Genomic DNA, 16,158 nt, shown 5'->3' with positions numbered 1-16,158 from the left:
AGCTGTTCCCTCGACTGGGGCTTGGTAGTCTCACATGCAAGTGCAACCTGCAGCCTGAGATGCAAAAGAGAAGGGGCAGGATGGAGCCATAGAGAGCTGGTAGAAGAGCTGTGAGGTGTTTGCCAAGTCCTTTGGGTGTGTATGCACTGGGAGCTCAAAGTGCATGATCAGGGTTGGAGACAGCTTATAACCTGTTCTAAATCCTATATACAAGTGTGCTGTCTGTACTGACCTCCCCAGCACCCCCAAAACCACAACGATCACTGCAGCAACCCAGGTGGCAAGGCAAATTTGTTCCCATGTTAGAAACAAGGATCAGAGGATCACAGGGCCAAGGTCTGTCCTGGAGCAAAGCTCAGTTCATGAACTGAAATGAAAATGGGGCAGGAAAAACAGCAGGAAGTAGTGAGAAAACAACTGCCTGGCCAATAAGTAGAAAGATGGGTGCCAAACCTTCTCCCAAGTCACAGCCACAGCTCCCAGAACATTCCAGTCAGCCTCAGCACTAGTCATGGCAGATTGTGGAGGTATGTAACAGGAATGCATCTTGCTGGAGAAGGAAATCATAACCAATTCCTCTCTGCTGTTTGGTGTCACCCTAGCCCTTTCAGGGTGCTGCTTGTTACAGAGCTGGGGGGCAGAAGGAATTTTAAAAACTTATCTGCATGCTGAAAGTCTGCAAGAGATTATTGTTGAAGAACAAAATGTCCTTATGACATGAATGTGGAACAGGAACCAGGGACTGTGGTCCCAGCAGACGAGTGACAAAGTCTTGGTCTACACTTAAGAGTTAGGTTGACATAACTACATCAGAGGTGTGAAACAACCTACACCACACTGACATAGCTATGTTGACCTAACTCCCAGTGTAGACAGTTAAGCTGACAGAAGAATGCTTCCATCATTGTAGCTAACTTTATTCAAGGAGATGCATCTCCCAGAAAACTTCATCTGTGTAGGCTGAATCTACACTACATATGTGGGTCTAGACATGGCTATGTAGACTCCATGGCATAGACACAGGCACAGCCTTTATCCACTGTGCAGCAGCCATTCCTGCATGCAATACACAGGTCTTTCCTCCCTGAACCCATGGGGTAATTGAATGTAGAACCTCAGGAGAAGTGATGAGGGTAGGAAAGCCCACAGCCCCGTGGACCTTATTTCATAGCGAGAGCAGTAGGAGAGCAGGAATGTGACGTAGGATTCAAATCTCTCGAGTGACCCAACCTAGTGCCATCAGCCTTCTGAGAACATGAGCCCCCATGGGAATTTTTCAAGAACTATAGAGTGCACTACACAGGAACACCCACTGGTAGGGGGTTAAAAGGAAACATACTGTTGAATAAACAGATGCGTCTGCCTCCAGTTTGTGTGTTTATCTTAGAAGCAATTTAGGGTTCTCCTTGTTTATAAGGATAGAAGTCAGCAGATTCTTAGAACAAGAAAAACTGGAAGCCAACATGTGACAGTTCTCTGCTGTTCTCCCTCTGCACTGGAGGAGCCTGCACTCAGAAGCAATTGAGAGAGCCCATATCAACTGCATATTTGGATTTGCTTGTAAGACAAATTTACCCCGGGGGGGAAAAATAGTAGCAGGAGGTCAGAACCACTTTACCTCCTTGACATCTCTGGCTCTCAAAGCCACTTGCCTATGTGTAGAGCAACCTCAACTCTATAGTCAGCACTCAGATTGCCAACGCTCTCAAAGTGTGTTATCTAAATGCTCCTGAAGAGAAGAGTAACAAACAGAAGGTGGAAGCTCTGAGAATAGGAATCAACATCAGCCTGGCATCTCCCATGATCCTCCTTAAGGCTCACAGCCATTTCCTGGCAGCTGTGGGATCTGAGCTCTCTGTAGAAGTGGGAGGTTCGGATGCTGCTCTAATGGGTCTCCCATGTGCTATTTGTAAAGAGTCGCACTGAGGACAAAGTAGTGATGTGTCATCACTGGATGTTGCACACACAGAACATCAACCCTGACCTCTGCTTGAGCTAATCAAGCAACTCCGTTAGCTGGCAGCAGTCAGGCTCTTATCCTCCATGCGACCAGCCACTAGAGGGGGACATGAGACTTTGAGCATGTCAAACTACACACGTTCACAGGAGTCACAGACTTAACATTACACAAAGCAGGTCTCTTATTTAGAAAAACTCATGGAAAAAAGCAACATCCCAAGTCTGCCTGCAAGTCTGGGTATAGTGTGCTCTTTCCACTGTCCCTGGGGATAGAATAGACACCAGCAGGAATAACCATACTAAGACTTACCCTATTCTCCCCCTATCCCAAACACTACCTCACTGCCTGCCCCCCAGTCACTATAGAGCTATCCTTATGCCCATTTTGCAGACAGGCCTCCTGCATGCCTCTCAACTCTCCCTCTCCAATATTCAGCAGCTAAAATAGCCTCCCTCCCCTGGCTCTTTCCATGGGGGCTAGGAACTGCTCAGCCTCATGTCTGGCTGAGGAACCTCATCACCCCTCACATCAACTCACCCTATGTGCCTCTCCCCATTGCCCCTGACACTGCTCTGGTCACTTGGACGACATCTTTCCTCCACACCCACTGGTCTTCCCTTGGCCATGTCTCCCTGCTCCCAGGCCCCATGCTCCTCCTCACCTCCCTTCCCCATTCAAAGGGGCTCATGCCAGCCCAGGCCGGCTGTTCTATCTCCACTTTCTGGGGCCATTCCACCCCCTAGTTCCATGGCTGTCTAGAGGCAACTGCACATCAAGTTGGCTGATGGCTCACTGGGGGCCAAGAGGTCCATCAGAAACAGATTTGGCAAAACACGGCAGGGAAAGGAGTCTGACTAAATTCTCACTTACAAACAGAACAGAGCATTTTGGTAAGATCAGTGTCCCAATCTCCACTGTCTCAGAAAGGAAGGCTTCAGTTTTCTGTTTCAAAATGACTTGGTTCCATTTTTTAATAACGTAGTTACGAGTGGAACAAACATTTTGATTTTTATCAGCCCAAAACCATTCACCACCAACCCAGTCACCCCAGCAATTTTGTTTTCTGGGAAATTGAAGAATTTCCATTCTGAAATGGACCAAAACCAAAAACTTCAAAAAAAAAAAATCACAGAATTTCACATGGTGCCATTGCAATACAGGGCTTGATTCTCCATTGCCCTGGCACCATGTGTAGTCACTGGCACCTGGGCAAATTAGGTGCATCAAAAAACCCAACCAAACCCAACCTCTTCCTTGTATAGCATTGTACACCTGCTTCGCACAGGTATAAGTGACCATGAGGTGCAGGACAGCAAAGAATCAAGCCACTAATGCTAAAGAAAAATCAGACCATTGCCTTTCTTCCAGATTGCAGACAGCTGCAAATAGCTCTCTCGCACACAACATGGGAAGGGAGCTCTGGGAGCCAGATATGCTGGCAAGGTGCATCATGGAAAAATGAAGGAATCAGTGACCCTACTCTGTTCTCTCATCCCACTTTCTCCTTCCAATAATATCTGCTGTGATCTGGCTATTTGGCAGCAGCGCTGAGGAGAACAGAAATTAGCTCACAGCATGAGAAAGGGAGTGCCTGGTGTTTATCTTGTTCAGAGGATTCTACGTGACCAAAGCTTCCTGTGGGGATAAGTTAGTCAGTCGCCATTAGTGATATGGCTTCCTGCTATGAAAGCATCTCCTTTGTCAGCTCATGGTGTCGTCTTTGTCAAGCCAGCAGCCCCCATTCGTGTCTTGCTTACACCCGCTTCAGCCTGCATCACTCTGGGGACATCAGTGGAGCCATTGCCAGCTTAGACTGGTGTGAGTGGGGAGAGACTGGGCCCTGGGGTATTTTCCAGAGCCCTTAATGCTTTGGCCAGGTTCTCAGGCCTTGCTTAGTAATGCCTCCCTCTCCAGATACCTCTTAGGTCCCTGGAGCCTGAGCATCTGTTCTCAGATTGCTGCACCCAGCCCCCCAGTCTGCCTCCTGAGACTCCAGCCCTGGCCTCAGCCATGGTCACTGGTCCCAGAGGTTAAGATGGTGACCCCAGGCCTGACCTCTCTATCCTTCCCCATCTCTTGGGGACACATGTATTACTCATCTCAGAACCCCCAGCAGCCCACACTGATCACATCATCCAACAGAGCAACCCCTCACTGCAACCTAGAGGCAGAAAGACCCTCTCCATTACAAGACAGACATTCAGCCCATTAGCAGAACCCTCCTAGCCATCAGAGCAGCCCAGGGTCAAAACAGCATTTCTCTTAGCCCCTAGGCAGCAGGTCTCCTAACTGATCTCAGAGCCAAGCCAGGCTCAGCATTGTCTCCCACACCAGCAGGTGCTGTGGTGAGCTAGACTCACCATCTTCCTCCTGCCCCATTTCCCTGCTTTGGGGAGGAGCCTCAGTTTCCTTTGACGTATTGGGGAACAAGGGGCTTAGGGAGCAGAGAGCTCTGCCTTGGCTTTGGGGAGCCAGCCAGCCCTGCTGTGTGCTGCTGCACATCAATGCAATGGCTTCTTGCCACTGGGCTCCAGCCCATGCCAGCAGCACACAGAAAATCTTTAAGCCATAAAGCTCTATCAGCAACAGGCCAGCCTGCAGATAGGCACCTGAGCAGAGCACACCACTCAGCTCTGAGTTTCCAGCAGAGCCTTCTCCTGCTGAGTAAAGGTTGTGGAGGGGGACCCACTTCCTCTATGTGCCCCTGCACTTGGTGGGACACTCCCAGAGCAGGCTGAACTGAACCCAGCATGCACCCCCATGCAGCTGTGACACCTCATCCTCCCTTTAGAGCAGAGCACAAGGGAGCAGTTACTGGCCTCCATCCCCTGGTAGCTGTCTCTTGACGAGCTGCTGTTGGCTCTCATGGCTCCCCCCCACCTCCCCAGCACTGCTGCTGCCCGATGAAAGGTTGATGAGCAGGCTTGCGAGAAGCATGTGCCTCGGCCAGCACAGCCCTGGCTTGTGAAGCCATGGGGAGCCAAGTGTATTATCCACAGCTCCAGCCTGAGATGACCTTGTGCTTCTGCCAGCATTTAAACAAAATATTTTAAAAAGGTGGTGGTGGGTGGGGAAGCCTTTCCTCCCTCTCTGTAATCACAGGGCTTTCCTGGGGCTGCCAGCTATCTCAGACAGATATTTCACTGTCTCTGGCTGTGCTCTATATTACCCACATTATTGCTTTTATTATTATTAAAGGGAGGGTCTTATTTCCAGTCTAGGGGCCTGAAAAAAATCTCACCCCAAGCTCTCTTCTTCCAGTCAGCAATGCAGCTCAGTGGTATGTGACAAAGCCCATTCCCAAGCACAAAGGATCAGTTGCTTTCTGGCTGGAGTAAACAAGGGACCTAGGCAGGGCTTTTGGATGGATTTGGAAAATTCTACACCCAACTCCATTGTCTGTGTTGCTTTAGAGTCAGCAGAGAAGTCTGGTTCTGACGGGGGAGTTGAGCATACTGGCACAGGAGACCCAGAGCACACCATGCCACTACAGACAAGCCTGGGATGCCAGTGGATGGAGACCATCCAGACTCGCAGCAGTAAGGGTTTAAAAACAAAGTGTTTTGGAAGGGATAAACACACCCTTGCTTTCGGCCAGGAGTCAGCCTCTAGCTAATTGAGAGGTGAGGGGAAGACATTCCCCAGGGGCAGGTTATCCCATCACTGCTAGTGCAGGATTCTTTCCCCTTCCTCTGAGGCAGCTGGTACTGGCCCCAGGCAGAGGAGACTGGTCTAGATGGACCTGCGTCTGAGCAGGCAAAGCAATTTTAATGCTTTTTTTGGGTCCTTACCCACTGATCTTGATCTATTGATTGGCAGTAGTGGGCTGAGCTGCCCTGCTGATTTCTGGGATGCGTTTCCATAGGCAGGAAAAAAGGGGGAGAGTGTCTGAATATTGAGGGCAGATCCCCCCATCCTCTTAATGGGTCACAAAAAGAAAAGGGCATCTCTAGAGCCCAGGGTCACTGTTACCTCCAAAATATGCTGCAGGGCTTCTACCCTATTCCACATGGCCAGCTAAGACCTCCCAATGCCGTTTGCTCTGATGTCACTGCTTCCCAGCCTACCGCTGTGCTGCATGTCTGCTTCATCCAGCTATTACTTCCAGTCAGGCCTGTGGGTTACGATCTCTGGGGCAGGGACTGTCAGCTTTCTAGCTTGTCTGTACTGCACCTAGTGCCTGCTCCTCAGTTAGGCTTTCAAGGGGCTGCAGAGTAGAAATGAACTAATGGTAATCAACTCCTGGCCATGCTGGTTCATACATTCACCCCACTGCTCTGAGATGGAAAGAGCTTTTTGATCAAATCCTGCTGCTGCCAGCAGAGCTGGATTCATGCGGCAGGAGGCACGGGCAGAGCTAGAGGGTTTTGCATATCAGCCTGTTCCATCAGCTGCTGCTGCAGTAACTTATTCCCAAGCTGAAAGTTCACCAGGCTTTAGCAGACAAATGTCACTTTTGAAAGCTACTGCCTCCCTTGCACCTGATTGCAGCATCTCAGAAGGGAAACCTGCTCTAGGGGTTTCTTTGCTTCCTACAGCAATAATTCAGGCCGAGCACACAGCTCTCCTCCTCCCATTCTGGGCTTGGTGCAGCTCAGGGTTATTTTGTTAGACACAAAGTCTCTGATGGCTCAGCACTGCAACATCCCCTATACCCTGCCAGTCTGGTTTAATCACAGCACTGGGAATCTGATTCAAATCCAAGCAGAGTGCTCCAGGTCTCCCGTGAAGTACAATGAGTGGACTACTGCCTCCGAAGGAGAAGGGTCTGCTTGCCAGCAACACACAGATCCCTGTAGGCTGTTTTCCTCTTCCTGGAATCAGACAGCAGGGCTAAGCTCACACCACTGGAAATAAAGATTGAATCCCTTCTGCGTCAAGTGCACCACTCTTAAAGGGCAAAAATTAGACCTTTAATAAGCAGCCAGGTAGGAAGAGTGGCAAGTGTGCAGCAGAGGTGTGAAATGGGGGGGCAGGAAATCACCACCTTTGTGCTCACCCCCCCCCACCCACCCACACCTTGCTGCAGAAGCATATTCCACCCACCATCCCTTTGTCATGATTACTTTGTGTCATTCTGCTCATGGGGAAAACTAGGGTTAGCCCCCAGCCAATGTTTTCCCAAAGCAGTTGTCATAAGTCAAGCGACTAGATCAGCTTCACCAGTAGGAGGCAGAACGGTCCCTCCCAGAATAGCTTCTGGCATGCAGGGAGGAGAGGAAGGATGGGAAGGCTGAAGCAGCAGGTTGCCTGCCCAGTAGCATAATCCAAGACACAGCACAAAAGGGAGAGGAATGGGGCACACCAGCCTTACCATGATGTGAGCCTGATCATACAGAGTGAATGGCAGTGCAAGGAACAGAACCCAGAAGACCTGGCTGCCAGTCCTGCCCTACCCTGTTGCCAGTAGATCCCTCTCCCAGGGCCAGAGCTAAAGCAGGAGTCCAGATTCCTGGTTTTTAAACACACCAGACCTCATTCCCCTCCCAAAGCTTAGAATAGAACCCAGGAGTCCTGACTCCCAGTCCCCCCAGCTCTAACCCATGGGACCCCACTCCCTGAACACAAAGGGCCTGCACTGTGCTGATTTTTCAGTGTATTTTTCTCTTTCTACAGGTACATCGGGGCACTGGGGGCCAGGGTGATCTGCGATAACATCCCTGGATTAGTCAACAAGCAACGGCAACTCTGCCAGAGGTACCCTGATATCATGCAGTCCGTCGGGGAGGGCGCCAAAGAGTGGATCCGGGAATGCCAACACCAGTTCCGGCACCACCGTTGGAACTGCAGTACACTGGATAGAGACCCCACGGTCTTCGGGAGAGTCATGCTACGCAGTAAGTCCTGCCAGCTTTGCCCTTCCCACCCAGCCCAGCGTAAATTATTGCTCAACTCCAGCCTGGATGCATGTCTCTAAAGGGAGGGGAATTTGGAGAGTTGATTGAAAAATGCCAGTTTTTTGTAGGAAAGTTGGAAGAACTCTTAAATAGGTGTTCCCCCTCTACAATTTCTCTGGAGTTTTTGACCCAACTATGAAACTGAAGAGCATTTTTTTAAACCAAAAACAGTTTTCAAATGTTTTCCATGAAGAACCAAATTGGGTTTTTCCACCAAAACTGAATTTTGATGGAAAGACTGGCTCTACTGTGCCTACAGTGGCAGAGAGAAACCTGGGCATAGCCTGAAATACAGGAAAGGGTGGACGTTTTCTGTTTGACAGAGGAAAGGCGTATTTGCAGAGAAGAATATTATCTATAAAGACCTTGTGTAACGCACTGGAAGGAAAAGAAAACTAGCTAGTCCCTCCTTTGATTTAGGAGGAGCTCTGCATTTAAGTTCTTTCATATCTGAGTCACTGAGTATCTGAAGGCAAGGCTGGAAGTTGAGAACCCACAGGGAGGGGAAAGGTTTGCTAGAGGATCTGACATTGATGCTCCGAGCCATTTGACCATTGGGTTTCTCCCCATCCAAAGCAGGGTATGTGCGTAATCCTAGAGGCCACAGGCAGGCTGCATGGCACATTGGAGAAAAAGCGATGATGCAGCAACCCAGGAAGCTAAGGGGCCGACTGGCATTTCTACCACAGTTCATTTGTAGCATGTACAGAGAGGCTGGGTCACTTTAGACACACCTTTGCAGTTACCTGTGTTTCAGAGCTGATCTCCAGCATAAGTCAGAGCAGCCTCAGGGCAGCTCTAACTTAGACTCAGCTCCCTATGGCCCAAAGGGACCAGTCCAGCAGCTAAGCAGCACCAAATGCAGAAAAACCCTCTTTTCACCAGCCACAGCCCTGATGCCCCATAAACTAGGGGCACTAATGGGGAAGGGGCTATATAGCCACTGGTCAACCCTATGCCATCCAGGTAATCCCCCTGTGCCAAGGGGGGCATCCCAATGGCCTGATCTGCTGGCTTCACAACCTGTTTCTTGTACCAGAGTGATGTAATTGGACCACCATAGCACACTGGTAGCACAGGTTCCAAAGGCGTAACAGGCAGGGAAGAGGAGAAAGGGTGGCTGACAAAGGAAAGTGTTACTTTGCAAGCACATAGGGGGATCCCTGGCTCCTTCCCTCACAACTTAACCTCACTGAAAGTCAAGGCACCCAGTGCCAGGGGTGTCACATCCCGTCTGACAGTCTCAAGCCCCTTCCCTCCCAGACTCACCCCTGCAGCCTGTGGCCCCATCTCCTGTTTTAAAAGAGCAGCCGGTTCCCATCTCACTTGCACAGGACTCTGAGCACCCCAGAGCCCTGCAGCTTGTCCTGCTGGACACCACCACCACTGCAAGACTCATCTTCCTAGCCCTGCTCCAGCCACTGACCCTGCCAGACCTGATGTGAACTCAGCAAGCTTCTGCTCATCAGCAGGAAGCCAGATGCCCAATGCCCTTGGACAGCTGACTTGATGGGAGCTGTGGCTCACACCCATCCAGGGGACAGTTGTGTCTCTAAGCATGTTGTACTAGGTTTCAGTAGCAGCCAGGGCAAGATTCTTCCCATGTAGCCAGGAACAAATCCCAAGGAGTGCAGCATCCACCCTGGGAAGGAGAATGGCTTTGTGCTTGAGGCATTGCACCAGGATTCAGGGCAGCTGGGTTTATTCTGGCTTTACCATCAACTCCCAGGGGGACCTTAGGCAAGTCCCATGGCATTGGAGACTGAGCACATGGACTCTGGTGCCAAGGGGACACTTATGGCCAGACAGTCAAAAGAGCCCAGCACCCAACATGCCAGGCCCGGTGTTCCAGCAGGCACTTCCAGGGCAGCATGGTAGGAATTGTATCTCATGGTGCAATGCCCAGCTGAAGAGTGATTCCAACAAGGTGAAGGCATATTAACCCCCTTCTGGAGTCTGGCAGACACCCATGTCCATTGCTGCTGAGCCAGCTGTCTATCCTCCGAACACACACCCCTGGGGGTACATTACACTCACACTCCCAGACCTCAGCTACACCCAGAGGCTAAAGTCTCCCAAAAAGCAGAGCCTCAGGACCTTCCCAGACAATATCCTCCCCCGCAGACCCACAGTCGGCAGTGCACAAAGGGGCCGGCCCCTGACTCCCCTGCCCCCTCTATCCATTAGCTAGGTGCACTGGTAAAGCCGGCAGTGCCTATTGTGCCAGCACTCAAGAATCACTTAGGAACCTCTTCGTTTCCCTTGTTTTCTGTGGGTAGGCTGGGTTACTTCCTTCAAATTGTGACTATTCTCTAAGCTAATCAAGTGGTATCAGGAGCCTATCACTGCTCTGGGACAGGAGTGGGTGGGGGAAGGAGACACCTCTGAAGAACAGGCTTGTATGTAAACAGTAATGGGATATATAAATATTTGGAGAGCAGGGCTGGCCAGGAGTCAGCTGCTCACATGGGAACTTGCTGTCTCCCTGCATGACAGGGAAGCCAAGACAGAGAGCAATTAGACCCCAGGACAACCACAGCTGTGGGTTCCAGAAGAGTGGGCCATAGGCCTGGCACTGAAGTGACCCTCCCCCCCCAATGTAGGGACAAGGGAGGACAAAGGGTGCATTGTACCCTAAATCAGAAGGTAATAGCCATGGGTGCAGCAGGGGGACTGCATCCTTCTCTGAAGCCTCCAGCATTAGCTGCTGAACTAGACAGACCAATATCTCACAGCACTAAAGCAGCCTAGTGGGGGCATTGCTCTGCTCTGAGAGTGAGCCAGGGAGGAAGGATACTGACTACACAGATCATTCATCTGATCTAGGGCTTCTGGTCTCCACTCCCTGGCTGCAGGTAGCACTATCAACTCTGAGCTTTCACAAATCAGGGCTCTGGTTCCCAAATACTGAGTGCTGAGGTCTGTTTGCCACCTGGCCTGTGAGTTCTAGAGAGGTCAGGTTTTTAGGCTAGTCTCGGCTACCAGGCACACTAGAAACTTCCCTTTAAAAAAACAAATCAGATTCTCATATAGTACCATGACTCCAGGAGCTGGTGCTTTAAGAAAAAGCACCAAATCCCATGAGACATGATGACGTTACAAGAGTTAGGAACACCATGAGCTCAAACAGTGGGCAACAATTTGCATCCTGCATGCCGCAGAGACCACGCTGGACTGATCGGATACTGTAGCTCCTACATCCATGGAAATGACAATAACCAAAGTTAGAGAGTGTTCACAATGCCTCCCACCCCCCATTAGCAGTTCAAGTCCAGGGGACCGCAAAAGGCTCATTTCTTTTAGGGTAAGTGTTCCCAGCCTGTTGGATACACTTTGCACCAGATAGATGCAGGCATCTCCTGGGAGCAGAGGGAAGTGTTTGCTAGGCAGAAGGACAGGTTGGCACTCAGCTACTCTGAGGAGAAGGAAGAGCAAGGAGGAAGAGGGAGAGGGGTGTGACTCAGTGGAGCCACAAAACTGACCAACAGAGCAACAAGACCCAGCTCAGAAAAGTTTAAACAAACAATACCAAGACTTATTTTAAATAAAGGCCACTAACAGCAATGAATACCTTTAATAACGTCAATCAAGCAGAGCCAGGCTCCTCTGGGTGACTCTTCCTCCAGCAGCCATGAAGAATTGGCTTGCAGTTGCCAGTTTTATAGAGGGCTACCTCACCCAGAACCCTTTGCAGGGAAGAGAGGTCCTGCCACGTTTCTCTGGGTGATTGACACCTCATCCAGCCAATCAGCTCTCTTTTCCTCACTCCTGGTTCTGCAAAACTTTCACCCCTTCACAAAGGGTTCTGACATCCTGTGCTCTTTGGATGGAGTGTTTTTAATTCATGTGTGATCAATTGTGAATGAGGCTGGAACCAGAATGATCTAGCAACGAGATAGATGATCCTGTCCTGTCTCACCCTGCCTGCCCACCTGCCCTCCCCCTCAAAACACTGGGTCACATTCAGCCACAGGGCCTGGAGGCCAAGATCAGCTGGGAAGGTGCTTTCCTTCACCTCAGATAACTCATCTGGAGAGTATCTGAGCACCCCTGGATAGGAGGCAGAGGCACTGGCACCCTCGCTGCACATCAGGGACTGGCTAGGAGGCGAGGAGGGAGTTAGCTAGACCTAGAAAGATCCCAGTGCGGGTTACTGGAAGGAAGCTGTCTGGGTGGGAGGAGGCAGAAGGGGAACACTGTCGACTGTAGCCTGCAGGAGAGATGGGTCTGGGGAACTGCCCCAGCCCCAGCCCCTGACTGAGGCACACTTGCTGCTGGTTCGGAGCCTTCCTGTCCCTACAGAGCCAAAGGCAGAGGCTGGGGTTAAATCTGTTCGAGTTATGGGCTCCCCACAATCAGATGCAATCAATGGCTTTAAGCTCCTGCTCCCCAAGTATGATAGAGTCCAGAGACCTCTCGCCTTCATCCCTGCCCACCCAGACATTCAGATTGCAAAGCCTGTTACACTTGGAACTGCCTACGCTGAGTCCAGGGGCATCCTCCATAGCTCCAGTGCCTCCCTTGGGGCCTGGCACACGACAGCCTGGTGGGAAGAGGAGTCGCCCACCCTCTGGGATGTCCCACCTCTATCCTCAAGCCAGCAAACAGCGAGCAGCAGTTCCTGCCCTGGCAGCCCCGGGGACACCCCAGGCTGCATAAACAGAGGCAGCAGGTGTGCAGGAGCAGGGAGCCTACATGGTGGCTTAAGCTCTATGTGTAACACTGGGCTGGGCACACACCCTCCGTGCCAGGTCACCGTGCACGGGGCATTCACCCTTTCCCAGGCACCTCTGATCACCATCCTCAGAGCAGGAGTCCTGCCTAGGACGCCAGTCCTCTTCCTGGCTGCTACACATTGCCAGCGGCTGGTGCTGGGGTGTGGACTGCTCGCTGCTGGCCAGCAAGGGGTTCAGAAGGCTTGTGGCCCGTCAGGTAGGGCTGGATGGACTACTCTGATGTAGAGGCCCTGGGCAGCCCAGAGCTTTGGTTCATAGGTTGAGAGCAGAGAGATTGTGACCCTGTGTCCCCGAGCCCCCATGCACCCATGTTTGTTGGGAAAGCCAGCAAGGATGAAGAACCGAACAGATAGCTCTTGGCTTTGCTACCTGTCCCCAAGCCCTGGCCAGGTACCCAGAGAACTGTTCTTTGAGGCTGTGTTTGAAATGGTTCCTCCTCGGTGAACCGCTGCATGGTTTTGATTTTCAGCTGCTTTTACAACTTATAAAACCAGCTGTGAACTCAAACCAGAACCATAAAATACCAGGTGGCCTCCTGTGCTGCTTGGGGCATCCTGCAGCCCGGCCATTCGTCCGGCAGGCTGAGATTGTAAGCACTTCCCAGCAAGGAGGGGGAGATCAAAAGCTGACTGCTGTGTGCCTGAGAGGGAAGGGCTCCTCTGCTCTGGCTGCAGCAATGGGAGGAGAAGGAATGGCGGGGCAGAGGGAGGTGTGAGGAGCTGGGAACTCAGCTAGAGATTTGAATATATGTACAGCCAATGTCCTACAGATCGCCACAGTCTCCAGCCAGGAAAGGCACACCAGGCATGCCTGGGGAATTACCCTGAAAGGCACAACATTTAGTGTCTTTTCTAGCTAAACTTCAATCTTCCATCCCATGTTGCCATTATACACCCCCCGCCTTCCATCAGCTCTGCTCTCTGGCCTTCATCCCTTCCCAGTAAGGCCCAGCCCTTGTGCTTTCAGTCTGCCGCCTCCAGGGCAGTTCCCCTCTCAGCGCCCCTAACGCCCTTGGGTCTCTTCTCTGTCATGCAGGCCATGGCATCCCTCTCGGGGGCTGGACTGTGCCCCTAGGTTCCACTTCAAGCTCATGCTTCCCAAGCCCGGCTTTGTGAGGCGAGGGATCTGCCGGGGGGAGAACTCTGTGCAGGGACCTGCTGGATTCTGGCTTGGCTTTGTTCTTCCATGGGACTCCTGTCTGCCAACAGGCCACCCCCTTTATCTCCCAGTTCCTTCCAGGGACCTTAGACTCTGACCTCACCAGATGGCAGCTCTAGTTCAAGCACATTCCGAACAGGACCTCGAGCTCTCTGCTCATCAGAGCCGTCCACCACTCATTGTCATCCCTGGGAGCTCCCTCTCTTAGGGCCAAGTTACACTGCTCCTGTTGTGCTAAGGGTCTGTGGGGAACTGTCCAGCAAAGGAGCTGTGACCAGGCTGGTGCGAGTGCTGAATACTGACCAGCAAGGCTGCTGGATAGCCCCTGTGGGGCATCTCTCGTCTCCTCCAGCTCCTCCAGCAGAGGAAAAAGTAAGATCCATTATGCTTAGCAATGCTGACCACCACCCGCCCAAAACCCACCGCGCAGCACCACTGCATTGCTTCCCGGACTAGTTCGTACCCACACACCCCGTTAACAGCCTGTCCTTTGAGCCCACATCCCCTGGTTGCTTTTTAACATGGTTACAAAATGAACAGGGGGCAGAATGATCCGCTGGAGTTCTTCAGTCAGGCCACAGGATGGGGCTTGGGGCTTGCAGAGCACAGCGGCCCGGGGCTCAGCTACCCCAGCACGTTAGCCAGCACGCAGAGTCCCTCGAAGGGGTAACACACGGGGGTTATTTGTTTTTCAGTAGCTGCTACAGGGCCCAGTAAGATTGTGGGGAGTCTTTGTGCTGGGTGCTAAAAGACAGGCCCTGCCCCACAGGGCTTTCAGGAAGCATGACAAGAGACAACAGATGGATCCCACAAATAAAAGGAGTGGCGGGGGCCCAGGTAAACTGCCCTAACAAGTCACCAAGATTCCAGCCAGGCAGGGGGTGGGCTGGCATGTGATGGACAGACATCCTGGCAGAACGAGCAATGAGGGGGGCTATAGGGTTGCCAACCCTCCAGGATTGTCCTAGAAACTCCAGAAATTTTTAATTAAAGATTATGTCATGTGATGAAACCTCCAGGAATACATCCAACCTAAATTGGTAACCCTAGGGGGCTAAACTGGCGGCTGTGTAGCTGTTTTTCGGGAGCGTAGGTGGAAGCATTAGGGTGCTTGAGGGAGATGTAGAGGTCAGGCGGCAAAGGCCAATGCTGCCAGGCTGCCAGTTCCTCTCTCCCAGTGCAGTCGTCACCCCCTCGTTGGCAACTACCGGGCTCTGCATGACCCCGCCTCCCGGCTCGTGTGGTGCATTGCTCTTGCTGGGCAGCGTGATGGGGGATGAAGCACAAGCACTGCCAGTCAGCCCCCGGGTGAGGTGCCCCACTCACGCTGTTTGGGCTCGCAAGCCAGCCGTGACCCTAGCAGTCCAAGGCTGGGCTAGCGCCAAGTCAGCTCCAGGCCCTAGCGCCCGAGCGTGGCCGTGAGGCAGACAGGGCAGGCATGAGCAGCGCCAGTCAGCTGCCCCTGAGCTAGGCTGCCTTGTGCAGTAGGAAGATGGAGGCCGAGCAGTGCCCACCTGGCTGTGGGATGAGTGGAAGGCGGAGCTGGGAGGAACTGGTGGCCCCCAGCCCTGTGAGTCTGTTTAGCCTGGTTCAGTTGAGGCCCTGCCTTTTCCCAGCCGAAGTCCCCGGCCTGTGGCCTTGGCCGTTTTGATGCCCGTGGGCTCAGTGCATGGAGCGGGGGCGGGGAGCAGAATGAGGAGGCAGGTACTGCATGGCCCTGTTGGAGGAGCCTTGGGGCAGCCAAGCACAGCCATGCTTTATACCTGAGGATGTCTCTGAGGTTTCCTGCTCTCATGGGGCTGCCTCTGCCCGGGCCCGGTGCACACCCTCATGCCTATCCCTCACTCCCCCTGGCAGGCAGCAGAGAGGCAGCCTTCGTCTACGCCATCTCCTCGGCTGGGGTCGTCTACGCCATCACTCGGGCCTGCAGCCAAGGGGAGCTGAAAGCCTGCAGCTGTGACCCCCTGAAGCGTGGCCGCTCCAAGGATGAGCGAGGGGAGTTTGACTGGGGCGGCTGCAGCGACAATATCCACTATGGGATCAAGTTCGCCAAGGCCTTTGTGGACGCCAAGGAGAAGAAGGTGAAGGACGCCCAGGCGCTGATGAACCTGCACAACAACCGCTGCGGGAGGACAGTGAGTACCAGGGTCCAGGCCGGGGCCAGTGCCAGAGCCCGGCAAGTGCAGCTGGCCAAGGCCACCACCCTGGGCCAGCTTGCAGCCTGGATTCCTACCCTGTGGGCCCCTCTGCACCCGGCCTGGCACCTAGCAGCCAGGGCTGTTGCCAAGCTGTGGGCACAGCTGTTCACACCCCCATGGGGCCGAGCACCTAGGGACAGCATGGGGCACAGGAACTGAGCAGCCGCTGTGCCAGGCCCCTTGCTGCAGCCCCAGTTGGCCACTGGAGC

At 52.6% G+C, this 16,158-nt stretch overlaps 1 protein-coding gene across 1 annotated transcript in view; it reads left to right on the top strand.

The window, feature by feature from the left end:
* Nucleotides 1-16,158, top strand: part of WNT2B (Wnt family member 2B) — a 45,264-nt gene that overhangs the window by 16,486 nt on the left and 12,620 nt on the right. Inside the window, exons 2-3 of the mRNA XM_050954363.1 lie at nt 7,577-7,797; nt 15,609-15,886. Of these exons, the coding sequence (XP_050810320.1) occupies nt 7,577-7,797; nt 15,609-15,886 (499 nt within the window). The remainder of the gene's footprint in view (nt 1-7,576; nt 7,798-15,608; nt 15,887-16,158) is intronic.

Source organism: Gopherus flavomarginatus, chromosome 5, assembly GCF_025201925.1.
Source record: "Gopherus flavomarginatus isolate rGopFla2 chromosome 5, rGopFla2.mat.asm, whole genome shotgun sequence".
NCBI classification, from domain to species: Eukaryota; Metazoa; Chordata; order Testudines; family Testudinidae; genus Gopherus; species Gopherus flavomarginatus.
The sequence above is the reverse complement of the archived record's forward strand: the minus strand, read 5'-3'. Positions and strand labels throughout refer to the sequence as shown.